The 25,938-nt window shown below is 39.3% G+C and overlaps 1 protein-coding gene across 1 annotated transcript in view; it reads left to right on the top strand.

Annotated features, from left to right (window-relative positions):
- Positions 1-4,314: 4,314 nt before the first annotated feature.
- The window catches only part of PRDM5 (PR domain containing 5), a 64,606-nt gene continuing 42,982 nt past the window's right edge, over positions 4,315-25,938 (top strand). Inside the window, exons 1-7 of the mRNA XM_010138390.1 lie at positions 4,315-4,392; positions 12,395-12,517; positions 17,661-17,844; positions 18,568-18,742; positions 19,849-19,941; positions 20,203-20,324; positions 22,593-22,672. Of these exons, the coding sequence (XP_010136692.1) occupies positions 4,345-4,392; positions 12,395-12,517; positions 17,661-17,844; positions 18,568-18,742; positions 19,849-19,941; positions 20,203-20,324; positions 22,593-22,672 (825 nt within the window). The 5' untranslated portion in view covers positions 4,315-4,344. The remainder of the gene's footprint in view (positions 4,393-12,394; positions 12,518-17,660; positions 17,845-18,567; positions 18,743-19,848; positions 19,942-20,202; positions 20,325-22,592; positions 22,673-25,938) is intronic.

Here is a 25,938-nt window from a genome sequence, read left to right as displayed (position 1 = left end):
TACCCCAGCCAGATCATGTCCCTTTAACTTGTAATTGAATTGAGATATCTCTTGATTATCTGAAATACCAATTATTGCTATCCAGGTGGCTTGTTTGAACAGATAAACGCATAGGTCAAGTTAGGAACCCTGCATTAGTATAGACTCTTACATATTTTATCTTTATCCTGGTTTTGGCTCTGAGTGGGTTTGGAGGGCTGCCTGGTTTTTCAGTGGTTCCATCACCAAGGCTTAGACACCATGGGTTAGGGGTCTCACGCTTTTAAGTGTTGATGGGGGGTGGAAGGGCAACAATTTTGTATCGCTTGGTTTAAGTTTTTTCCACTGAGGTAGGGAAGGTTGCACACTGTTAGTAATCCCTGTAAACTCTGAGACAGACGGAGATCTAGAGTGAAGCTTACTGAAATTGTCATCTCCTTGTCAGTGTCAATCCTGAAGTCAGTTCCGAGTTCAGGGGCTGAGCCCCCTGCCTTTACACTGTTGTCAGTTGAACCGTTAGAGCTGCAGGCTCGGAAAAATAGAGCATTTTCTTGTCTGAATTGCTCCATGCTGCTTTTGAACTCTCTTTACATGGGCAGAGTATAAGCTTCAGTTCTGTGCAGCTCTGACATGAGCACATCGTGCAGCACACCCTAGCAAAACTGAAACTTTGCAGATGTGACACATGCCGCATGCGGAATGCAGAAGGTAAAGGCTGAGGCAGCTGTAGTAAGGTCTGTTTGTATTAGGAGTATCTGGTGACAGTGTTTGTCCTTCAGCAGTGAATCTTCTGTGCTAGTAGCACAGACAGCTGTTGTACGTAAAGCCCTGATCGGGAGGAGTATGTGTCTGACAGGCAGACTTGGCCCTTCGCTAGGCTGAGGAAGCAGCTCTTGGCTTGTTCTGTGGGCTGTGGTGGAAACAGGTAGTCCTGAAAAATGGTTGCACACCTAAGCGCTGTGTGAAGCTGAGAGCTGGGGAGTTTGGTGGTGTAACATGCTCCCCTTCTCAGCAGAGAAGGGTGCGTGTGTAAATAACACAGGTGATACGCTGGATATAGCTAGACTGTTAGTCTTTTCCATGGGAGGAAAAATCGCATCTGAAGTGCCCCCAAACCATTCTCCTGTCCATTCATGAGGCAGCAGTGCTATGCTTCATGGCTCTGGTAGAGTTATAGCTAATAGCTGTTAACTTGGTTCCTTGGAGCTCTGGGTTTGGGAGCAGCTGCTGAATATGACCAACCTGAAGGAAGATCTGTGCTGCTGAGTAGGAATTACTGCACCACTTCCCCTCTATTGCTATCACACAATCTTAAAATACACACAGTTCGGATGATCTTATAATCAGAAACTGCAGTACCAGCTCTCCCAAGTGCTAGGTAGTAGGGAAATAGGCCTCTGGAATTTCTGCTGTCAGCAAAGTTTTGGTAATAATACGTTTTGATTTGCTGTTGTCCGCCATCTGCTCTTGCACTTCAGGCATTGTGCTGTGCTTTCAGGCTTATGATTGCAATCATTAACAGTGGAAACTCCTTGTTTTGTTTGTTACCATAAAAGCTGTGATTCTCTTTCTTTTCTTCAAGGACTGGCCTCTGGTTACACTATCAGGATTAAAGGCCCTTGGTATAATCACTGGAGAGTCATAACATGTCTCAGTGTTTTGCTGTGACTGAGATCAATGGCTGCTGCTTTCTTGAAAGCAACTGTTGAAAATAGCTGTTGTGACGTTTGAAAGACGTGCCTTTTGTATCTTGAATCATTCCTGTGGTTGTTTTTTTTATGTCTTACTGATCAGGAGGAAGTTAAAGTCTTAGTATGGTTTTGATTTGCAATATGACAGCATGTTAAGTAGGACTAAAATATGTATGAAAGAAATGCTCTGGAAGGGTAAATGGATAATTACACTTGTCCCCATGGACCTTTGTGTTCTGAGACATCAGGTTTTGCTGACTCCAATTTCTACTTTCTCTCCAGATTTGAGAAGCTGTAAAAAGTGCCTAGAAGTCTGAATGACCTACTATTTATGTTACATTCACTTGATGTTTAGAAATGGACATCTTGCCTTTTGCTTTTGCTATTGTTTTGAGCTTCCAGAAGGTCTTAAAACATATTGCAGTGGATGTTTATTGGCTCGGAGTAGCTGAGGTGGGGATGATGTAGGGTGATCCTTGTTCCGAGTTGGTACTTGATATTAAGCTGTTGCTGTGCTTCATCCCAGAGGTGCTTTATAAGGTATCTAGGGATCCTGTGGATTGCAAGAATCGAAACATTGCTGAGGTGAGGGTTGTGGACGCCTCCAAAGTACTTAAGGAAGAAATTAATCGCTTTATGCCTTCTTCAGAAGTGTTTTTCTGCTGCTGAAGTGAGGGTGGGGGACTGGCCTTTTCAGGTTCCTTATGCCTTGAAATAATTTATGTATTAAATTTCTGGAGATAGCTTCTCTAAAAAGAAAATCTAGATTACAGTCCAATAAGTTTCTTTTGGTCTTGCTAATTGCTCTGACTAATGACAGGTTCTGCAGATGTAATTATGCCCTCTCTTAGAACTCAGCAGTTGTAGTGAGTTGCCCTTCTTGTTGTCCCAAAACTACTTGTTGCTTTCCAAGTGACCAGGGAAGGGCAGTTCAGCCTGGCAGGAGCTGTCTGCTCCGGAAGGGGCCTGCCTTGTCTTTACTGAGCTAAATAGGAACACGCGTTTCCAGAGCAATCTCCTCTGCCACCATCTTGCCTCTTCTTCCTCAGTCTCAAACTGCCTCCCCTGTAGTACCTGCATGGCCCCTGTGAGCCAGCAGTGTGTTTGCTGGTGTGGCACTCAGTGTAAGATGAGCATGTCGGTGGCTGCTCGCGTAAACTGTACTGACCTATTTTCACCTTCATTGCTGATGAGGTAAATGGAGATTCCAGTTTGAGTATTACATCCCAGGACTTGGAAAGCTGGCAGGGGAGGAGCTCTAACCTCGTTTGATTAACAAAATGGAGGTGTGGAGGTTGGTGAGAAGTGAAGGGGGTGAAGCTCCATGGTGCTGGTTTTCTCTATCCTTGCTCATAGCTGCCTGCATTACTGCTCTGGGCTCCAGTTGTCTTTTGCTGTTCTTTGTTTACCTTCTGCTTTGCTCTTTCTAATCTTCTTTGTGCACATTTTAAAATATGGGCCCCCGGTTCTGTTGCTTTGTTATGCAGTGCCAATTTTCTTTTCCTTTGTTTACTACCTCCTCAGGTTGAATTTTATATACCAGAATTTTTTTTTATTTGGTTGGTTGTTTCTAAGAAGAATAATCCTATAACTTTTCCATTCTACTTCTTCCTCTCCACTCTGCCTGTAGGCAGTCTGTCAAAACTAAGCAAGAGGGGAAAATATGTAGCAGGCTGTTTCTGGGATGGTGGAATGTGCCTGGAGGAAGGAACATATGGACAAGATCAATACTTTTATTAGCCAAAATAGTGTTATTTTTAAAGAAATAGCGCAGTTGCTTTTCATTCTGTGGTTACAATCTCTAATGCTTAAAAGCATATAGAGGTCTTTGAGCTGAATCCTGCCTGAAGGAACATCACATTCTGCATTTTGGTTTGAGGGGCTTGTAACTGCAAATAAGGACAAGACTGGGGGGTGGGGTGGGTGGGTGGAGTTAGACCTGTGTGAGAAGAAAGTCCTGTTTAAATAACTTACTCTGCTGCTAGTGTGATATCTGAAGGGGGGGAAAAACCCACCCCACTGATACCCAATACTTCTGAAAGTACATATCAATGGATGCTCTCATAGCATGTGTTATGACTAGCAGGTGGTATAACATTTTAATTTTGTTTATGAAGCCTTGAATTAATTCATAGACACATGCATACTCCCTGTGTTTCTAAACAAATCTCTCTGTATGATCAAAACCTCAGTTACTCAATGTTTTGATTTGTGGCACTTCAAAAAGAAGCATTGCAAAATAATCTTGCAAATAAATCTAATGTAAACATTGTACTTGCCAGCTAGTTTACATTTGAGTTGGATGTCTCTTGCAAGGTGATTCCTGGAAATATAAACAACGTAAGAAACTTGACTTGTAAATTTCTGCCTTATTTTAAATAAAAATGCTGTTTCCCAAAGGGGAAATAAGTGTGTAGAGGAAAGGCATGGCTTTAAGAGATTCTCGAAGCTGTGAAAAGAATGGAAATGAGCTTGAAGTTGAACCCTCAAGTGTATGCACCTTCTTGGCATATAGTAGAACGACAAAGGAAAACCATCCTTTTCCATTTGGAGCTAAAACTGATACTTCTGCTGGAGTTTGGCAATTCACTTGCCTTTTCTTTAACTGATTCTTCTTCTTTTTATAATTACTCCTCAGGGTGAAAAATTTGGCCCCTTTGCAGGGGAGAAGCGAATGCCGCAGGACCTGGATGAGAACACAGACTGCAGGCTCATGTGGGAAGTGAGTAGTTCAGAGTGACATTGTCACACCTAGCAAAATATAGTCTCAGAATTAAGTTTAACTGTAACAAATCTTTTTCCTGGCTTAAAGATAAAATAGGCAGATTTTGTACTTAGGATATTTTTAAAACATGCTTTTTGGGCGAGATGGGACAGGCTTCTTTAAAGCTATAAAGGAATAGCAAATGATCATTTCTAGTCAATGAAATTGGAAGATACCAAGTCAAGCAAAACAAATGTAAACATGAAAAATGATTGAAAAATGTGAAAATAATTAAAATTTGAGTATGGGAGATAAGTTACTAAGATACTGATTTATGGTGATCAACATAGCTCATAGCTTCATCCAGCTGTAATAGAAAATATTGCCTGTTGTGACACTTGTGCTATGGTTCAGCAATTGTATAAGTGAAGTTTTTAAATTTTAGCAACTTTGTAATGCCATGTGTAATTGTGAGTTCTTCAGCAAACTGAAAACCTGGTGCTGTGGGGAGGTGAAGGTGTACTGAGTTTCAGGGCTCTCTTTAATACAGCGGTTTATACACTAGATCTTGTCCTTAACCTATCCCTGTTCTGTCAGCTGTCTTTGCTTGTAGCAAAAATCTGTCTGCGTTTACTAGGTGAGGAGATTACACTAACTCAAAAATACTTGCAATAACAACATTTCTATCTTGTTACAAACACCTGCTTTTTGGTGCTTCTGTTGCATTTTTGTTGTCTTTCTTTTCTGCTGGAGTTCTTTAAGCAGAATTCCTTTCTCTCTTCCCCAGCCAAGCAGCCTCTATTGAATGCATGTTTAGTCCAGTTTTACACTGAGAAGGGGACTTGTTTCTACTTTTTCACCTTTCTACGGTTAGAGGTGGAGGAATGACTTCTGTTGTGTGGCACTGAAAAAAAACCCTTACGTTTGATATTTGGCTTTATAAATGCTCTCAGAGCTTTACAAAATAAATGTTTATTTGAAAAAATCCTCTAGCATTAACATTGCTGAGTGCCTTATAAAGAGAGCATACTATTGATACAGTCTTGGCCAAGCTGTAAATAGATACTTGATTCTGGAACAATGAGTGAAAGAATGCTAAAAGCCTCTCTCTTTAAATCCAGACTCAGTATAAATACAGTGAGTGGTAGAATATTCCTAGGTGAGTGTTTAAGTCTGAATCCCTGTGCCTTTGGTTTCCCCTTTCCCTTCTTTTTTTTCTTTTAATCTGAGGGCGTGTCCAAAATATCTTTTGCTAGAGATGTGGACGAGTTGTTCCCCTCTCTCCTTTGGTTATGTACTCAGAGCAACTGGTTTCATCTTCTTTTCTCAGCTGAAAACAAAACAATACAATGTGCTTTTCATTACAAATTGTTTGCTGAACACAGTACATGATATTGTGCCCTGGCTCACTTGCCTTTTCATGATGTTTCTGCAGCTTATTTTAAATCAGTAAATTCTTGAGCTAGAACAAGGCTTTCAGAAGTGATGGTGGGTGGATTATAGCAATAAGAAGTTTAATTTTGTTGTGAAGCCATTAGATTTTTCCAGATTCCCAATTGCTGATGATGAAATGAAATTTATTTTCTGTCTTGCAGAAACAGATAAAAGGTAAAATCATGTATTTACTGGTGACACTAATATGACCCCATTGACAGCAAACCAGAAAATGAGGTTTTTGGGCTGTTCTAAAACAATTTCTTAATATCTTCTTGTAACCTAGTCTTGAGATCCTTGAAAAGATTCCTGCATACCAAATTTTATGACTTCCTGAATGTTTGAACCCAAGCTGCTCATTTTTACTGAAGTTGATCTGAATGTGAGCTTTATAATATAATTTAAATCATGCTGAGAGGAGTCGAAATTGAAAATCGAGACCAGGAATGCAGAAAGTAAAAAGTTGAACTGTCCAAGGAGATGGTTATTCCAGAGACTGTGGGAGGCACTCACAGCAACTAGCCAGGTTGGTGTGTAGTCAGCTGTACGACAGCTACTAAAAATAATTTGACTGTTCAATAGACGCTAAAGCCTCACCTCACAGTCTGATGGCACTCAAAAAAAAAAAAAAGGCATTTTCAGAGAGGACACTTTTAGAAAGAAGGATAAGTAGAGGTGTGAGTCAAAGATGAACATTAGTGGAACATTCCTTTTCTTGGTATGTGGTGCCTGGGATCTGAGCTTCAATTTTGTGGAGTAGTTTTCTGTGAGGAAGTTTCCCACATACATTTCTAGTTTTGTAGAGTCATGGTCTGTGATGTGGTTTTTTCATCAAGCTATTCCTTTTTCTCCAAAACTGGCATTGTGAGTTGGCGTCTTTAAGACATCCCATTGAGAGAATTGTTCACATTATGTTTTCTTTTGGTCTTTGAGTAAACACGGAACCCAAAAAATTCATTTGGTCTAGTTATTTTGTTAAATAAAGCTCTAAGGATATTAGAGTTTGTTTGAATTAAATATAGCAGAATGCCATTAGTCTGCTTGGAACTTTCATAGTTTTGAAGAAATGAAAAGCTTACACTTGCTCATTCAACAGATTCCAGAGGATTGGGGGTGGTGGGTAAGCATCCTTGATCTATTATTTTTGTGAGCTGCTTGCTGAAATTTTTTACAAGTGGTGTGAAAGGGAAGAAACCCAAACCTGTGGTAACTGTATAGTTAAGAGTAATAATAAAAAGCCTGAGTGGTTTTGTGCTTTTTCTTTCTGACCAAAACCCACCTTATCCCCCAACCCCTGCACCCATGTCATTATCTGAATTGCCTGTTGTGCTAGTTAATTACATAGCCTGTTGATCTTGATGAATTGAATTTTGTTCTTAGAGTCCCGCTAACACCTTGATTAAACACTGCTTTGCTGCTCTGGACTAGTGTACTTGCCATAGCCGTTTCACATTATGTGTATTTGTTGGGAGAGCAGGCGCTTTAAGGCAAGAACAGGATCATCTTTAGTTGAAGTTCACAGTTGTTTTTCCTTCTGGAGGCTCACATGTCCCTTTGCCAAGGGAAGGTATCTCTTCAGTTTATTTTCTTTATTGTCCCTAGCCAAGGAAGTGGCATTCATTTCACTGCTATTGGATTGTGGCGAGCATATATTTTTGGTGATGACTTTGGCAAGTACTAAAACAGGGAGGGCCGGAAAGACTTAGTCCTTCTCCAAATACTCTGACATACCATGAAGAAATGTTGGTCAGGATTGGATGGCACATAATATGCTGCGTAATGCTGAACGTTACATATTTCAGGTTTGGTTTCTGTCTGTCTGCCAAAACTATGCTTTCTTTGTTATATTAAAACCAAGAACAGACACATGCTGGAAATCAGTCTTTCAGTGGAAGCTAATGCTCGAGTTCATTTGAGAAAATGAACTTATGTTTCTACTTCTTAATTCTCATCACTTTTGCAGTGACAATTGTTTTCAGTTAAATAAGTCTATTTGAAAACTAGAGAAGGCAACGGGAGAATCTGCTATAGGCTACAACCAGCTTTAGACTAGAGCTTTAATGTTTAGGATTGGGGTAGGACAAGTCAAGCACTTAAAGCTAATGGTGGTGTGTTTTTGTTTTTCTTTCTTTGATATCTTCCCTGTAATATGTGGTTCTGGCATAGGAATGCTTTTACATACAAAGCATTAAGTTGAATTATGTCCTGATTTTCACGATAAAATAAATCTTAATTTGAATCCTCTGTTTGCTCTCAAGTATATATGATGTTAGAAATCTAGTTCATACCAAGGTAGCCTTTATTTTTCTGTGTGACTGCTTTCCCAGTCATTACTCCTTAGGTGGTATTTACAGTTAAGATTTTCAGTGGTTTTGTGTGAATCTTTGTTTAATTTTCAGGAATGTTTTTTATTATTTCAGACATGCATCTAGATGTTACTTTAAATGCAACTTGCATAAAAACACTTTTGCCACGCAAGTCAGACATTGGCGCCCTATCTCAGTTGCAAGTTTGCGTCCTTGCAAGTTTGCGTCAGTTTTGTTAAATTCATCCCCACTGGGATAAGTGTCCAAAGTATTAATGTTCTTCCCAGTTTGATTATTTAGCTAGATTTCATTAACTGACAATTTTAAAGCTTGATTTGTCATCTTTTATTCATGTTAGGTGTATGATTTTATGTTACTTTTATTGGCTTTTGGAACAGGCACCTTAATGATCATCTGGCTTTGGTGATGCAAACTCCCAAAAGCGATTGAGAATGCTAGCCTCACGTCTTCAGTTACGTGATTTAAGATGTTAGAAAGCACGTGCTGATAGGTTGAGGTGCTAGTATTCTAATCTGAACTTATTATAGAAGATCACACACAACTTGCCTAAGGAGATTTGGGTATCCTTCCAGTGAACGTTAAGTTCAACCTTTCTTGTGAAAGCCCCGCAAAACATTAGCAGAAGTATAGGAATGAGCTTTCTGAACTGTAGTCTCTGACAAGGTCAAATAATGTCATGCACCACAAGGAGCTTCATTAACATAAAAAACTTGCTGTGTATTTTGGCTGAAGAAAAATGTCACACCTTGTGTCCCAATACTTCTTAGTAAGCAAATCAACAGTTACTGCCTCAGTGTTCCTGTTGTTGTAATATTTTCTACATTAATGTTAAAATGTGAGTTTCTACTGTGCGGTGAGCTCTGTGACAGAGGTCTGAAACTGAGGGTGCAGAGGTTCTGCATCTAGCTGTTTTATACTATTAACAATATAAGTAACAAAACTAATGTTTTCAGCTAATCAAAAAAAAAAAGCAGTGCAGAAAACATTACTTTTTTTTACATGACTGTTTGACTGAACATACCATTACAAAATGGTTTCCAGAAAGCAGGCAGCGTGTTTACTGCCTTCAGCAAAGATAACCATCTGCTTATTTTCAGTGAAGTTTATTGTCTTCTCTTGCCAGGTGTGCATGGTAGAGCATTTGCAATTGCACTCATGAGCATTGTGAAGTAGCATATGTGACAACTCCAGGTGTATTTGGAAAATCTGGAGGTGATTTAATTGCAGCATAAAAGGCAAGCAGTGGTGCGTGTAGTTGATGGGCATTACAAGTAGCATAGACATCATTTGGGCCTCTGCAGGGTTTCATGTGGTAGCTTATACAATGAGGAAGGGTGCTTTTTTCCAAATACTTTTATAGTGATGAGGTGTTAATGTGTTAGTGAAGTCTTGATTGATCTTGATGTAAAACTCCCTGTGTGGTAGCAGTGAATATCGGATATTTCATCTTACTGTGAGGACATTGGACTAAATTATTCCAGTGACACCTTTTGTGTAGATTGTCAAGAAGATAATTCTTAGGCACCTCAGTCTGAGGTGCTCTTGTGTCTCTTGTATGTTTTGGATATGTGTTTTGCATTTTAGGTGTTTGTTAGTAACCAAATATTGATGGTGTAGGAAAATGGAAAGGTGTCTTGCTATGGGTTATCAGGCATGAATTTGAATCAGCCTTTTTCTAGGTTTGTACCAAAGTCTGCCTATACTTAAATACAAAACTAATTGCTACTTAATTATTTAGCCTGGGAAATCAAAGATCTGATCACTTCACTCACTGGCAGTAGAAAGTCCAAGTTTTCTCTGTTGGTTGCAGAAACTACAGGAATAGTTTGGTCTTAGTGCTTGAAAGGATCTTAGCAATAAATGTGTCCTAGACCAAGATGGTTTAGTGAACTATAGCAGGCAGCCTCAGCTTCTATGGATTTACCCCTTTATTTAGAGGAAGTAGGGATAAGGTCCTGTTTTTAAACAAAATATTACAGTATGACATCTAGGCTTTTGAGGTCTGCTTCTTGCTCTTTCACTGATAGTCCACGTTGATCATAGGCATATTGTACAGTTATTCTTGCGAAGCAAGAGCTAGTCTTTCTTGTTTTAAATATTAAGTTTTGGATTCACTGCCATGGTGCTCAAAGATCAGTTGTTCATATAGGAAATTTACCTATCCATGCAAACTGTGAGAAAAGGGGTGGTAAATATCACCTATCTAGTGCATGTTAAAAACCAGTCAACACACTGTACTTACCTTTTCTTCACATCTGTGCATTTGCAGCATTATTTCTTCATGAGTTGAAAAAAGCAGTAGAAGATATAGGATGTCTTTAAGGGATTTATATTATTTATCATTAGTTTCCTTATGTGTTAAGTCTTTGCTTTGTTTGATATCTCTTTATGGATTGGCAGAGACCCAAAGCACAAATGAGGTGATTGCATATCCCTGAAGTGAACCTAACTTACTCTTACAGAATTGAAAGATCAAGCAAACAAAGATGAAGAATGGGTGAAAAGGTAGACAGTGTAATATATGGGGTTTTATGGTGCGATCTTGATTGCTTCTCTTTTCAACTCAAGATCTGATGGAAACCTGTATAGATCTCCATGGTGGGCTTCTATAACCCATAAAGCCAGTACCTTGATTTTAATTGCTCAAAGATGTTAATCTGCAGTGTTAACCCCTTTCACTGAAAGTGAGGTTCTGTGCTGTGGATTATCTATTCAGAACGGGATAATTATTGCAGTGTAATCAATGCAGTGCTTCTGCTGGGCAGGTGGTTTTTCAGGAGATGAATACACCCTTAGTGTGTATTCTTGTGTAAACTTGGAGCTTGCTTTTATGATTTGAATCCGTCATTCTGCCTCTGTTCCAGGCGATGGCAATGGCAGGTAATACTTCCCAAGGTGTTAGTCACAGAATGGCTGAGGTAGGAAGGGGCATCTGGAAGCCAGTCTGGTCCAATCTCCCTACTCAAGTAGGGCCACCTAGTGCCAGCTGCCCAGGACAGCTTTTTAATGCCTACAGTTTTGAGGATGGAGGTGACACAACTTCTCTAGGAAATGAGTTGCAGTGTTTAGTGTTAGATAATATTGTTTCCAGGTGCATCTCAATAGGTAGGTTTGATACTTTTCACTGTGGTTAGTCTGCGTTTGAAAGTAAAACAACTTTTAAAGTTTGGAATATTGACAGTTTTTTCTTGTGTTCCTAGGATGTGATGTCTGTCTTTGGAGGAACATGAATAAACTTTAAAGACTTTGATTTGTTTGCAGAACTATATTAGCTTTTTTGTTTCAATGTGAGAACCACATGCTGTATTCCATTACAGTAAGAGCGAGTTACAGCTTTTTCTTTCTAATGATATCCTAAATGTTTAGGTAACTTGAGCAGTCATGCCTAAGAAATATGATATTGCATCTTAGAAACAAATATAACAAGAATGTGAGCAATTTAAATACAAAGCTGTGAAGACAATCTAGTTTTGATCTTGCATAGCTGAAATCCCTTGCTCTTAGGAAATACCTGCTCTGGATCCTTCTTGTTGACAGATGAAAAGGAAAATACCTTCATTATATGAACAAATTGCATAGAATAATAGTGTGGCTGTATGACTTTTTGGCTCTGTCTTCTGTATCAGTGGAAATTCAAGTAATCTACAATTTAAAACGAAATAAGCCTCTTTTTGTACAATAGTGACAGCTGTATTCTTTCAGCAGTCTTTGTTTTGAGGGGGAAGAATGAGTTGGTAATGGTAAGTTTCTATTTTAATTTCAGCTTACATAAAAAAAATTAAGTAGCTTAGGAGTAAAATGCTGCTGTTGGAACATGTGAAGGGGGAGTGCTCAAAGGAGAACTGGGCAAGGGATGATGAGGTTGGAGTGGGAAGGTTCCTCTCAGGTTCTATCAATTTCTGGTGAGATCATAAAGAAAAGGAGTATTTGGAGGAAAGAACGTGAGCACCAGTGACCAGAAGCGGTCAGGTTAGGGAGACCCAGGGGTCAGTCATAATGCTTGTTTACTAAAGGGGAGGCTAGGAAAAGAGGGGGAGTTCAAGAAATGAAGCTGACACCAGTTGCTGGGTTTGAGTTGCCCCCTACCTGTTTCTGAGGTGAATAAATATGCTTAAAGAAAAAGGTGAATGTGCACCATGGCTGTGACTACCCACTGAATGCAAGATTCACTTGCTGTTCACAGCCCTGCCTCAGTGTTTCATGTGCTTGTGTGTATTTGGTAAACAATTTTAATTTTGCTTGTTTTTTTAATGTTTCAGGTTCGTGGGAGTAAAGGTGAAGTCCTTTATATCCTGGATGCAAGCAATCCCCGTCATTCTAATTGGCTGCGTTTTGTCCATGAAGCTCCATCACAGGAACAGAAGAACCTGGCAGCCATCCAGGTAGGTTTAGTGGATTCCTACCATTTGCTCTCTGTTATTGATTTATTAACTTGATCTCCTCCTTTGGTCTTTATCTCTTGCAGTAAAATTGCAAGATCTGAAAAAAGTAGCAAACTACTTTCCTTAACTTTCTTTGGGAAGTGAATTCTTGTGCATAAATGTAGTATCATAAATAAGATTGATAGGATGAAAGAACACAGAGGTCCTTAATTAGAATCTGATTCTTTGAAAGGTTTCTGTTAATTCACTGTGATGGAATTGCATTGAGTCACTTAGATGATCTATTTCTCCTGGCTTGAAGTGAACAGTTTACATTAAAAAAATCCCAGAGTAGTTAATGCAGTACTGTAGTAAGAGTTAAATTTTGTCTCTACAGTCTTAGTCCAGTATGCTTTTGCTTCGGTGTAGTTTTCTTGTCACTGTGAAAATTAAGATAACCAGGTAACTAGATTCCTCACTGAATCGGAACAAATGATTTAGAGAACTACTGTGTTTCGTGCTAAGCTCAGGTATGGGCTTAGGTGTGCAGGAATCATGCATTTGAAGGCAGAGGAATCATGCATTTGCTTTATTGCTTAAAATGTGTGACAGATTTGAAAGCAAGCATGGTGCTTTAAATATTCCAGTAGAAAACAGAATTGAAGAATCTAATGAAGACAGGGTGATCAGGCAGTGCTTGAGGGTAAGTTAATGAAAAAAAGGTCGTAATTTTATTTTGCCATTCTTGGCCATGGATCTGAATTTATCCAGCTTATTTATATTTGTTATTTGCAGTATTCTGTGGTAATGAGTTCTGCTGTTTAAATTACACACTACGTTGAAACATGCTTCTGGTTTTCCTCTAGAAACTTCTGATTTCACTTGATTCCCTAGTGCCTGTATAGCAGTGGAGAGTTTGTTCACTTTATGTTCATTTTTCTGTGCCACCATACAGAACTGTATTATGTCCTTCCCCTCTTATTTGAAAGCTCTTTTCTCAAGCTGGCGAGTTCTAAGTCTGTTTTAATCTCTCAGTTTTTGAAAGCACTCTGTGACCTTGCAGAATGCTACAAAGACAGTGATCATTTTTCTAGCTACAGCTATTGTCCTTTTGGAAATTATGAAAGAAATTAACTATCTGCATATTTTTTAACAGCTCAGTTTTACAGAAAAATAATTTCCAATCCCACATAAATAAGAATTATGTAGCTGGGTTAAATTTTTTTGCTCCAAATGTTTAGTTCCCAAAATGTTGTGTTAGGCTATCCCAAGCTATTTATTGATGTAGTAAAAATTTGCAAAGATTAGGAAAAGGAGAATTATGCATCAGCACTTTCTAGAATTATTCTGTTTTTTCATCATGAGGTGAATTCTGTCCCAGTTGCGAGCTTCTCTGATTTGTTTCATTCTGCTATTATCTCCTTCCATGCCTCTCTGCCTGGCTTTTCCTCCACTGTGCTGGTAGTTGAATGGTACCACTTGCAGTGTACTGTGCTGGGAAACCAAACTGGTTACCTGCCAGCCTTCACTTGATTTGCACCTCCTACTTTCCAAAGCTCTAGCTTTGCTGAATGTCAGCCTGTGACATTCCATCACATACTGATGGCAGGATGTGACAGCAGCCTTGCTGCTGTTCTTTCCTTAGACCTTGTTGCTGTTCCTGTGTCAGGTTGCTGTGGACAGCTTCATCTGCTTTTCCTCTGGGCCTGTGCTCTCGGTTGATGTCTTTGGTTCAGACCTCTCCAGGTCTTAACATCCAGGCTACAACTGAAAGCTGAGTAACAGATAAGGAGTGTTCACTATTCAACCATTCAGCAAAACCTCTCGTCAGCGCTGACTGAATGGCTGCTTTATTAGACTTTTTCTGCTGTCTGTGAAAAGTCAGTGGTTAATTTAGTACGACCACTGCCTGTACAATTATTTCTCTATGTTTTCTGTCTGTCTTTGTTTCTCAGTTATACCAAGATCTCTCAGAAGGCTGCTTGTCCTGCTTATAGTACCAAATATGAAAGGTCTTCCTACACGAGGAGTCCTAGGCATTAGTCAGTGAGTAGTGTGTCATCAGTGCCTGGGTAGTGTGATAGCACATTACAGTCAGTGTTCGCAAATGCAAAGGTTCACAAGAGGGAGCAGTGTGAACAATTAATGTTCATTATTATAGTTTAAATAAGACACTTAGTGATATGACCTGAACTTCTGAAGAGAGGTTTGAATATCAGTAGGTTTTTTGATAATGAAAATGATTATTTAAATATAGAAATGGAAAGAAACTTCCACTGTAATTGCATGATGTTATACCTTGCTCAGCGTGCTTACTGCTTTTTTGCATGCCTTTTTTAAAGGATCTCACTGGACTTAAAGGGTGGTTTGAAAAGAAAAACTAGTGGCAAGAATGCTAGTCCAGTAAAAGCTTCCGCAGGAAAACATGGGGAAAAATTACAGGGGAAAAATAGAATAAACATGCTCAGTATGTACAAAATAAGTATAGGGAAGATAACCTTAAATGTACTAAAATATCTGAGTGGTTTTTTTAGTACCATCAATAAGGAGCTACCCCATTTTACCCAATGATGATATTTATACTGTGCAAAATGCTTCCTGTGGTGCAAAAGCAGCTTAAGAGAGCGTGGGACTTTTCCTTAAAGTTTGGTGTGTGCTTTGCTTGGTTTTTTTGGGTCGTGGTGGGATATGAGTGTGGTTTGTTTCTTTTTTCCTTCTCCCTCTAACGCTGTGTATTTTGTAAAACCCTGGTTCTATCGGGAGCTCTTGGTGGCGTGGAGAGCATTTTGGGTGCTGAGTTCTGCCTCTGTTCCCCAGGAGAGCTGTGATGTTTGGGTGGTCTTTGACTGGGAAGGCACAGGAGGTGTTTTAACAGCTGTGCAGTGATACCACTGTCTGGCTGCTGGAGAAAGACAGAAAGAGAGGAGGGTACCTGCATAGGTACCAATTGCTTCGCTGAGTGCTTTGCACAGCTGAATTGCTGGAGGCTTCTCTTTAGCTCATCCAATTGCTGCTTGAACTAAGTTAGCCTCTATTATACTTAAAGTAGCTTTAGAATTACGACTTGTGCATTAACAGAAGCGGTATGAATTGTAATCTCCTCTGCCCTGGGGTATTCCTTGCTGTTTACTTATAAATACGACTTCTGATACGTAGGAAAAATGCATTGTTGTTATCATAATCAAAAGGAAATGGCTTCTATCAAAAATACCACGGTTGTGTGTTTTTCAGTTTTTAGACTAGTAGAAATGTTCTATTTTCACTACTCCTTTATGCAGAATGGATAAATTCATTGGTTTGGTTGTAAATTTATTAATGCTCTGCTGGAGATTGCTATGCAAAACAGATCCTGTTGTTGACATCGGAACTGTTTTAGAAACAGAACTGCAGCCAGCTAGAGCTTTAATTTCAAATATTTTTTTCATTAGCAAGCAGACACTGAGGTGGTATGCTGTAGCTTAGAAAACAGTGAGCTAAAATAATAGCAAAAACTAATGTGCAGGAGGATATTTACTGTGAGGTGGTAGTGATTTAAGTCGTGTTTCATAAGTGTGTGTGTAATGTGGTTAACCTGAAGAAAGTCTGGCTGCTCTTCTCCCAGACTTACTGTGTGGTGTGTGATGTGTCCTGTATGGAAAGGTCTGTTATTTGGTTCTTTAATGAGTAAGTTTGGGGTTTTATTTTTGCCTGGGATACATAGCATTTTTTTATTTTGGCAAGCCAGTGAATAGGCATGTGCCTCTGTTTAAAAGGTTGTTCTAAGCAGTGATGTTCTGGAGATTTACCCCAGTGGTTTTATCCTGAGTAGAAACTGAGTATAGAAAGACTTCTTACTTTTCCTCATGTCAAGAGTTGCAGTATACTATTTGTTTTGAGTTCAGACTGTAGTAAATCAAAGGTCGCTGCAACTCAACAGACATATGAAAACCTGCAAATTCTATATGTGTGCAGAAGTTAGGGGGGCATGCTGATAGATACCTGGACTGTGGAATGTATCTTGAAAAATGTGTAATTTGGTTTTTTCAAATGCTGCTGTTGAGATAAGGACAGAAAAGTGGTGTCCTTGAAAGCAACAGCTATATCAAGTCTATTGGATTAACTAGGTTTCACTCTTGTGTGACAGTATCTTGTGTTATATACAACAGGCCTTCTAAGGCCTGAGGAATACTAGGCTCCTGTTGACAGTTTAAATTAATCTTTAGTATATTACAAAAATGAAAAAGAATTGTTGTCCTTGTGCTAGGAAGATTGTTACAAAATATATAGCTAGATGTAACATAAAGAAGCTTCAATTAATTTTTCTGCGTGTTAATCAGGTGAGTTTGAAGACTTATGATAGAGCATGGAAGCCTTCACTGAGTAAAAATGAGTTTCCTTTGACAATATAGGTAGTACCTAAAGCAGCTGGTTAACATACGGCCCAAAAAAAAAGCAACTCTGTGTATTAGTTTAGGAGACAGTTGGTTTTGCTCTAGATTCCCCTCTCTGTGCCAGCCTTGGCAAATGTAATTGAATATTATCAAAGACCGAAGTTGTTAGCTTATGTATCTATTTGGAAGCTTGTGGAGCTTATTATTGTGTAGTTTGTTCTCTGATGCAGAATCTGGGCCGGAACTTTGGCCGTCTGGTTTGAAGTATGTTTTACAGATGTGCCTGCTAACTTGGTAGTGAAGCTAACCAACCAGGGTGCAAGCTGAAGAAGGCTGGGAATCCTAGGGAGAGAGAGTGAAGGAAAATAACAGTTTGTAAACATGCTACTGAAAGCTGAGTTATATTTCCTAGAGCCAACAGGGGACAGAGCTAAAGCTGTGTTGGCTGTTTAAGTTTTATTTTCCTAATATTGAAAATGAAACATTTTAATTTCTGAAGCTCTTGTCAGGCAGAGTGTGGTAGGAGACGAGGACTTTAACACCACCTTCACCTTGCTCTAGGCTACAGTGCATATTGGAAAAGCCTCACAAGTGAGGTAGGGGAATAAAAGGGCACTTTATCCAAGCAGTCACACTGGGAAAGAAGTCTTAGACTGTCCTAGTGTTGTGCTCCCACAGGAATGGGGCCAGTCCTTCCATTGGTGAGGGCTAATAGTAGTTCAGGGTCCCATACTTGTCTCTAGATTTCGCTTTTTCTAACATAATTATTTATTTCTTCTACTTGTTTGCAACAGGAAGGGGAAAATATTTTCTATCTGGCTGTGGAAGATATTGAAACGGACACAGAACTCTTGATTGGGTACTTGGACAGTGACATGGAAGAAGAGGAGGAGGAGGAGGAAGTAGTAACTCTTATCCAGGAAGATGAAGACAGTGGCAACAATAAAGAGGTGCAACCAGCTGGTGAAAAAATTGCAGGTGAGCAATATGTAAAAAATAGGATAACTTGAGAACTCAAAAGTAGTAACGAGAGACAGCACTTTACTGTATAGGATTGGGGAACTGGAAGGCTCCCCAGGTTTAGACCGAGCTTTTGTATGAGTTTTATGTCTCTGTTTTCATTTGAGTTGAGATTCTTTTATTTGCCTATTAAGCAGCCAGTCCTGTGAATTACTGAGTGAATGAGCAAGCCTAGATTTCATGAGAAGTTACTGTGAGCTTTCAAACTAAATGTGGAATTCATTTCACCTGGTGTAGTCTTATGAAAGCTAAATTTTTAGTCAAAGAGAGGGCTAGTTTCCCTCTTTGATGGGAGAAAAATAAACCTTTTCAAAAAAATGTTCAGGCAATGCTAAGGTAAGGAGTCTAAGAAAAGGTAGGTGATGTGAGTGTCTGGTGAATTCTCAGCATCTTTATCAAAGTAGAGGCAACCTGGATGACTAATTTAGGCCAGCGGTCTAAGACACTCAGCTTAATACTTCACATCCATTTTCAATAATGCTGGTCATAATTGATCAGACAGACAGCCTATCAGACAGCCTATCTGACAGCCTGTCTGTCTGTCATCCATTCAGAGACAGTCTTTTGTGAATTTTGTCATGCCATTTTGCATAATCTGTTTCTGGCAGAGAATATCTCTTAATGTAACCAAAATATTCCCTGAAAATTATTCCTTTACTGGTTTTGCCTCCAATCATGCAGATCCCCTCACCTGTAAGGAGGACCATGCATGCCCAAACTGTGAATCCAGTTTTGCCAGCCAGGAGATTCTAGCTGAACATCTTCAGACTTTGCACCAAAAACCCAGTGAGGAAAAGGAATTTAAGTGCCGAAACTGTGGAAAGAAATTTCCTGTTAAACAAGCTCTACAAAGACAGTGAGTAGAAACAGGAGTGGTTTATTAGGCATCATGTGACTCAATTTCATTCAATCATTTATTACTCCACTTAATCACAATTAAACTTTAGTTTTTATGTTTGTGTATTGGTACCCTGACCCATTACATTAGTCTCCCAATACATTAATTTATCATATTTGCTGGAGACTTCAATTTTAATTGTAAAAATGTTGCTGCTTTTTAAGTTTTGTAATTGCAGCTCTGATCTGGTCTGCAGTGCTTGGTGCAAAATCGTTGCTCTCATCAGTGGACTATATAGTAGTTTAGGGATGTAACTTTAAGCTGTGGGTGTTATAGTACTAAAGATTTACAAGAAAGTAAATGGTGATCTATAGGGACAGAAAAAAGGAACAATGTTTCATGTTTGCTTAATTAAATACTTGGGCGATGGGGAGGAAAAAAAAACCCAGATGGAAACACAAAGGATATGAGATTTAAGAGCACATCTTTATTGTCCTTGTGATATACCTTACAATTACAGTTTTTGCACAAACCTGTAACTTTAAGTTGTCTATATATTTTTTTTGCTTGCAATAAAATAGATATATTTTAGTATATATTTGATTATAGTACATTAGATGCTTAAGTGATTACAGATAGTACATTTAAATAACTCTCTTGTTGGAAAGAATGAGACTTGTGTTAAGGCTGCTCTTCTAGTAAATGGATCTTTCTTACATCTAAATAATGTGAACATTCCTGGAAAACTGGCAGCTCTATCTGAGCTCTGTTCTTTCATGGAAGTAAAATTACATCAAAGAGAAATATTTGATGGAGGCAATTAAATATTTTCTGTTGAACTTAGACTTGTTCCTCCAGTCTCTAGTGGAAGTTGGAGTTGTGCTGCATAGCTAAACTTTTACGTCATGCAAAGTAACATTAATCTGTGTGGTGAGGATACAGCAGGGTGATCCTGACTCTTGCTGTTTATGCATGTGGTTAGTTCCACTAAAGTCCAGGAGACTTCACATATGAAATGGATTACTCACCTCTAAAGACTTAGAGGGCTGTACAAATGTTTTTGGCTACTGCAAGCTGTAAGGTGTAGAATGTTCCCCTTATTCTCATTTTTCATTTTTCTTCAGTGTACTCCAGTGCACAGAGAATATCAGCCCAGGAGACTCTTCGAGAAGTTTTCAGTGCTCTGTTTGCAATACTTCCTTCAGCTCAGAATCGAGGTTTTGTGTCTGAGTTACTGGACTGCTGTCATAGCATTGCTGGCCTCCCTTTGCATGTTCGCTTTCAAGCTTGCTAGTGTATGTGAATCCTAACAGTGAAAGAAGTCAAATGCTTTCATTCCTATTCGCTGTAAGTAATGCATGAGGTGGCCTTGGAACTCCGCTGTGCCGCATGTATTAAGCTCAGTACTTCTGTGTCTGGTTTCTGTAGATCCTGCTTTACGTGTTGCTGTTTTTGTTTTTCCTGGTTATCCCCTACAGTTATGAACAGCACAAGGAGGCGTGCAGAGGGGATGCCAGATTCATATGCAAGGCAGATAGCTGTGGGAAGAGGTTCAAGAGTAAGGATGCCCTGAAAAAACATAAAGAAAATGTTCACAGTGGTAAGAAATAGTTTAATGTTTCTTTGGAAAAAACCCGCTAACATGTTCCTAGCCTTAAACTTGCAAATCAGAGTGAATGTTGTCTTTGGTTTCTTGTTAAATGGATTCATTTGTATTAAAAAGAAAATTAAGTAGTAACTAATTGCACCAGTGACTATTCCTCCTCCCCCTGGGAGAAATTACTGTATACCAGATGAATCATTAGTGTACTGCAGAAAATGTGATAGGAATCTGGGCATGCTTAAATTGGGGGAGTAATAGGTAAAGCAAAACATTTCAGTAGTGATGGAAATCAACCACTGGCACAAACTGCCACAGGAAGTGGTGAGTTCTTGATCTTTTGGTATTTTTTCAGGACACAATGGGATGTCTTTCTGGAAGATATGCCTCACAAATGATTAGTCTTGATGAGGATATTGCATAAAATTCCGTAGCTACTGTTGTGCAGAAAGCCAGAGCAGCCAATCCACTAGTCCTGTTAGATCCTGGTGTTTTTATATCTGTACACTGTGAATCAGTAGTTTTCAATCAAGCTTCGCTTGAAAGGGCAAAGTACTGCTCTTGGTCCACAATGCAGATCTCAGTTCTGGCATTCTGCTCTCTCTGCATGTCCCCTCAATGTCAATGGAAGATCAGTGCGTGGGGACAGCAAAATAGCAGAGTCCAAAGAAAATGGCCTTTAGTTGACAATGACAGCACTGAGAATTTGTAAGATTTTTTTATTATATCTTTCTTTTGCCAAACTCTTAGAGCATACAGAAACCCTTCCATAACCATGTTTATAACATTTTATCTCCTTTTTTTCAGTATCAGTAAGAATTGTTTCATCTGTGAGCGTTACGTTTGGGTTTAGCTTTGCTCAGTTTTGTGCAGTGGTGTACAAATTCCATAATTCTCCTGAATGATCATTCCAGACAAGACTGAGAGCAGATGCCTGGAGGATGTTTTTGCTCTGCTTGAAAAATAAGCAGAGGTTTTATTTTACCACTTGGGAGTTGGAGATCACAACTGGTGTCAGTGCAGAAAGGAAAGCAACCTAGTATAGTAGAGGGATGCTTTGAATTTCTTGCTTACCTGGAGGCAAGCAAAAGTAGAAAGGGTTGTTATCTGTGTTGCCCGTTATGCAAAGCTATGAACAGATACTATCACCTTTACCTCCTCCAAAAAGGTTTTATTAATGTTCTTGTAAGTTGAACTACCCAGTGTATTCCTGTACTTAGGTGTATATAAATACACTCATTTGCTGTTAAACTTGGAAGTATGTGAGGTGCAGTGCTTTATACTACCCATTTGAGTGTTGAACCCGTGATTGGCAGGGTACGTTGGTAAGAAGAATCAACATAATACAAATTCTTCAGGACAGCAAGATCAGGAAAGAGATAGGATGTTGAAAAATTGAGCTGGAAGCCATGTAATGAGTTTGTTTAGGATCTATGTTTCCACTGTGCTTGACTTAAGCAGTACTCCCCACCTCTCTGTTCTGTCTCTGTTCCTTTTAGTGTGCAATGTAATTTGAACATTTCTTTACCTAAGCTAGGAAATACCTTGCATGGGCATGTAATTATAAACAAAGAATTGGGTTTGTGGTGGCTTTGTCTTAGAATGAAAATTTTGTGGGTTACAGAAATGAATTTTCAAAGGTAAATAATGGATAAACCCAATGAAATGCTCTGTCACTTCTTAAAGCAACTGTGAAAAGGGACGGAAAATACATCTGGTAGCTGACCTGTAGCTTGTTTTGTAATTTATGCTTTAGATGATAATTGAATTAATGATCTTATGCTAATACAATTACCCTGTATTGTTCAGTTGAAGATCATTAATGATATTTCATACAGCAGAGTGCCTAATGCTTTCTGAATACAGAAAAATGGGAAATGGTGGACTTTGGTTTGGGATCTTTTTTGTCGTTGCTGTGCTGACTCCTGTATTGAATTCTGGAAGAAATCAACTGTTTGGTTATAAAGTGAATTGTTTTGTCTTAGTGAATTGTGCTCCTCATATTGAATTGGTGATGTGTGATAACATCTATTTGAAGGGTTTTTTCTTTGTTGTTCTAGTTTTCTTGATTTACATTCCATCGGTAACTGTTTTGTTGGACACCCACGGAGAACTCCTGATATGGGACACTTTGAAGATGGGATACAAATGTAAAAATCTTCTGTCAGTCAAATGACCTGTGAAAAGTCACAGGCTCAGTGGAAATATTTAGGTTCTTTCTTAGCACTTCCTTTTGAACGTGTTGGTGGTATTTTGTTTCTGTTTCAGGAAATTCTAGGAAGAAGCTGGTGTGTTCAGTGTGCAATAAGAAATGTTCCTCGGCAGCAAATCTCCAAGAGCATCGAAAGGTCAGTAAGATGAAGGCTAACCCACAGCAGGCTTTGACTCCACTAAGATGTGAGGCTGTGGTGCTTGGGTGACTTGAAAGCTGCTGGTATGCAAGCCTTTGGGTAATGTGTTTTGTTGCAAATTCAGTGGATTTTACTGTGGATATTTGTTTATGCAATTACAACTGGTTAAACCAAAAATCTTCCTAAAGCTTTAATGCATCTTTGGCCAGAGACGTTTGTGCTTGAATCATGTGTGCATTCCAACATTAAGTCAAAGTTGCCTGCTGGTCTTCAGCATTCTTAAATGGTAAGATAAGTGTAAAAGTAGTGACAGAATACATACAGACAATAAAACAGGTTCATGAGCCTTCAGTTTTTGTACAAAATACAATCAGTCTTTCTTATTACTTTGTGACATACCGGTAAAGGTGTTATTTGTAATTTAGTTATGCAGTAGTAAAATTTCTTATTCAAAATTTTTTTTAATGTCCTTTTGTTTATGCATATAATCTCTTGTAACCAGAACAGGAGGGGTTAACAGTTTGAAAAGCATCTATTGCAAATAAGGGGTTCATATAGAAATACAGATGGACTGTGAGTATGAGATTCTGGATCCATTATACATAAAGGAAATCCCTGCAAGATTAATTTGATAAATTGCTAAAACCCAGGAGATTCTGTTTTTACAAAAAGCTGCATTGTACTGTTTATCAGATTAATTGTAAGTTTTTAATAGTGCCCTAGTTATATCCCCTCAATGGATTCAGGTTATAGATTATATCAATTAAAATATGTTGTTGCAAAGGAAGTGGGGGGCGGAGGCTGCTTCTTAATTTGTTTTTTCTCCCTGCTTGTATAAATATGTCCTCCTTTTCTTGTCTAGTAAGGGCTAAGGGCTATACTTGGTTACTCCTCAGACCAAGTCATGGTATGCCTTACCACATGTAATTACAAGTTTTACTCATCAGTGCACCTTATGTTGGCCCTGAAAATGCAAAATATTGCGGTTAGAGTATCCAACTTACTAAAATGTGTGTTTTGTTTCAGTTGTAATTCTGCGTAGACACGGACACGCACTAACAAGCTCTTAAAGTATCAGTGTGATAGGTCACACTTACTGAGCTCTTACTCATCTTAAGAACCACTGTGAAGATACTGTGCATAAAACTTTTTCCTCCTCTTGACTCCTCTGTTAGGACATCCAGAAGATTAGATTTACACGCCTACACCAGCTAGTGAAGGAGATTGCATGTAGGACTCCTGTCTTCCGTTTGCTTGAATTATTTTGCTGTCGTGGAAAGTGAAGCGGGATGCATCACTAACATGGCCAAAAGTATTTAAACAGGCAATAGCGTAAGGAAAAACAGGTGGAAGAGACAGGAAAAGAGGTGTGTTTCACTCATTTCCTGTCAGTGTAAAGCAATAAAAGTAGAAAATAGAAACGTGTGGGGATAACAGAAAATACAAGCCTGGGCAACAGAAAGAGAAGCCTGATAAACACAGAGGAGGAAGGTAAAGAGGGTGGCTCTAGGGGGAGATTAAGAGATGTGCTTCTTTGAAGACATGGTCATTCAGATCTCTCGCTTTCTGTCATCTTTGATTTAAACCCATTTTTACCTTTGTCTGTCTTCCTGATCGCTTGTGCCTGAAACGTCTAAAGATAAGCACTTTCTTAGCCATGCACAATTAAACTTGTTTTCCAGACTGTTGCTTGTATCATGCTAATTGTTTGGTGATGGCACGGCTTTGTTTTGGGTGGCTTTGTTTATCTGGGACTAGGAAATGTAGGGCTGAAGAGACTTCAGGAGGCTTTCTAGCCTGTTGTATTTTGCAGAGGGGAGTAAGCATGCTGTGAATTCCTGAAAAGTTCCAGTAAAGAGAATTCTATCACTTCCATCAGTGTCTCTTTGTATTATGACTTCCAGCTTTAGTGCCATCAGACTTTCTGAACGTGTTCATTAGTCCAGCGTTTGGGTTTTCTCATGTCCTACTGAAATCTTCTTGACTGCAAATGGAGTCGATTGCTCTCAGACAAGCCAAAGAGAATGCCAAGAAAAATTCAATGTCTTTTTTGTAACAATTAGCATATTGCAAGGTTATGAACTCCATTTGCAATCCCTGGGCTGTACAAACAGTTAACTCTTCTTCCTGCATCTGTTTTTTTTCCAAACTGCTGCCACTTTTACTAAGCGTTTTTCTTCCCTTGGCTGCTTTGTCACCTGTATGCTTCTGAAGAGCAGAGATGCTTAGGTGAGCCCTTGATAGTGCCAGGTATAGTGGAAAGATCGTGCCAAGTTTATTAATACCGAGAAGATGATGGGTGTTAGTGCATCTCAGAATGACAGTGCTTTCTAACAGCAGCATCAATCTTGTTCCTCAAATTTTGTTTGGAATTCATTAATGTTTTTTGTAGTGGTGCTATGTAAACTGTTGGTTGTTATGTAGCATCTGTGCATTTGATTTCTCTTTCCTAAATATTGAGTGTTTTGGAGCTTCATTCAGAGTGTGGAATTCTAATTTTGGATTCTAGTCTTGGCTTCGTTAGTGATTAGTCTCATCCACATTTTTTGTTTCATATTTTATTTCCAAAACTACTTATCAAATACAACCCTCATCGTGCGTGATGCCTACAGGACTGTAAGAACAGTTACGATGTTGATCCACTGACGTTATTACTTTTTGTGGTGGTCAGTATCTTCTTGTCTATATCCACCTGTTTTCTTTTCTCTTACCCTCCAGTTGTAAAGCAGCTTTCTTCTATCTGATATTTATAGTATGACTACTGTGATTGTGGCTGCTAAGTGATGTGGTAGCATTAAAAAAAAAAACCTCCTAGCAAATACGGCTCAGGAAATGCTCTACAGGAGCTCACAGAAGAGAAGTCAGAGTAACAGAATGAGTTTGGAAAATCTCCTTTCTGCAGGCTTGGTTCTACTGCCAGAGCAAACGAAACAGTCTGATACTAAGTTCTAAAGTTAAATGCAAGATTCAACCACTGAACGATGGCAATAGTGAGCTAGTGAGGGGAGTCTCTTCCTTGAAGCGGGTTCTAGCCCCAGGGTTCCTTTGTAGGTAGGTGGCTGCTGTTTTGGGTTTGAATTGCTCACTCAGGGTGGCCATGTGCATGTGAATAGCCCCGGCTGCCGCTGAGGCGCTGCCGCCCTGCCAGGGGAGAATCCCCGCAAATGCCGGCGCGGTTGGTGTCTGTTCCCAGGATGGCTCGGCCGGGGCGGGTAGCGCTGTCCTGCCCGTACGGGCGGGTGCTGGGGCGCGGGGGCTGTGGC

The sequence above is a fragment of the Buceros rhinoceros genome, unplaced genomic scaffold, assembly GCF_000710305.1.
Source record: "Buceros rhinoceros silvestris isolate BGI_N320 unplaced genomic scaffold, ASM71030v1 scaffold8696, whole genome shotgun sequence".
Taxonomy (NCBI): Eukaryota; Metazoa; Chordata; class Aves; order Bucerotiformes; family Bucerotidae; genus Buceros; species Buceros rhinoceros.
The sequence above is the reverse complement of the archived record's forward strand: the minus strand, read 5'-3'. Positions and strand labels throughout refer to the sequence as shown.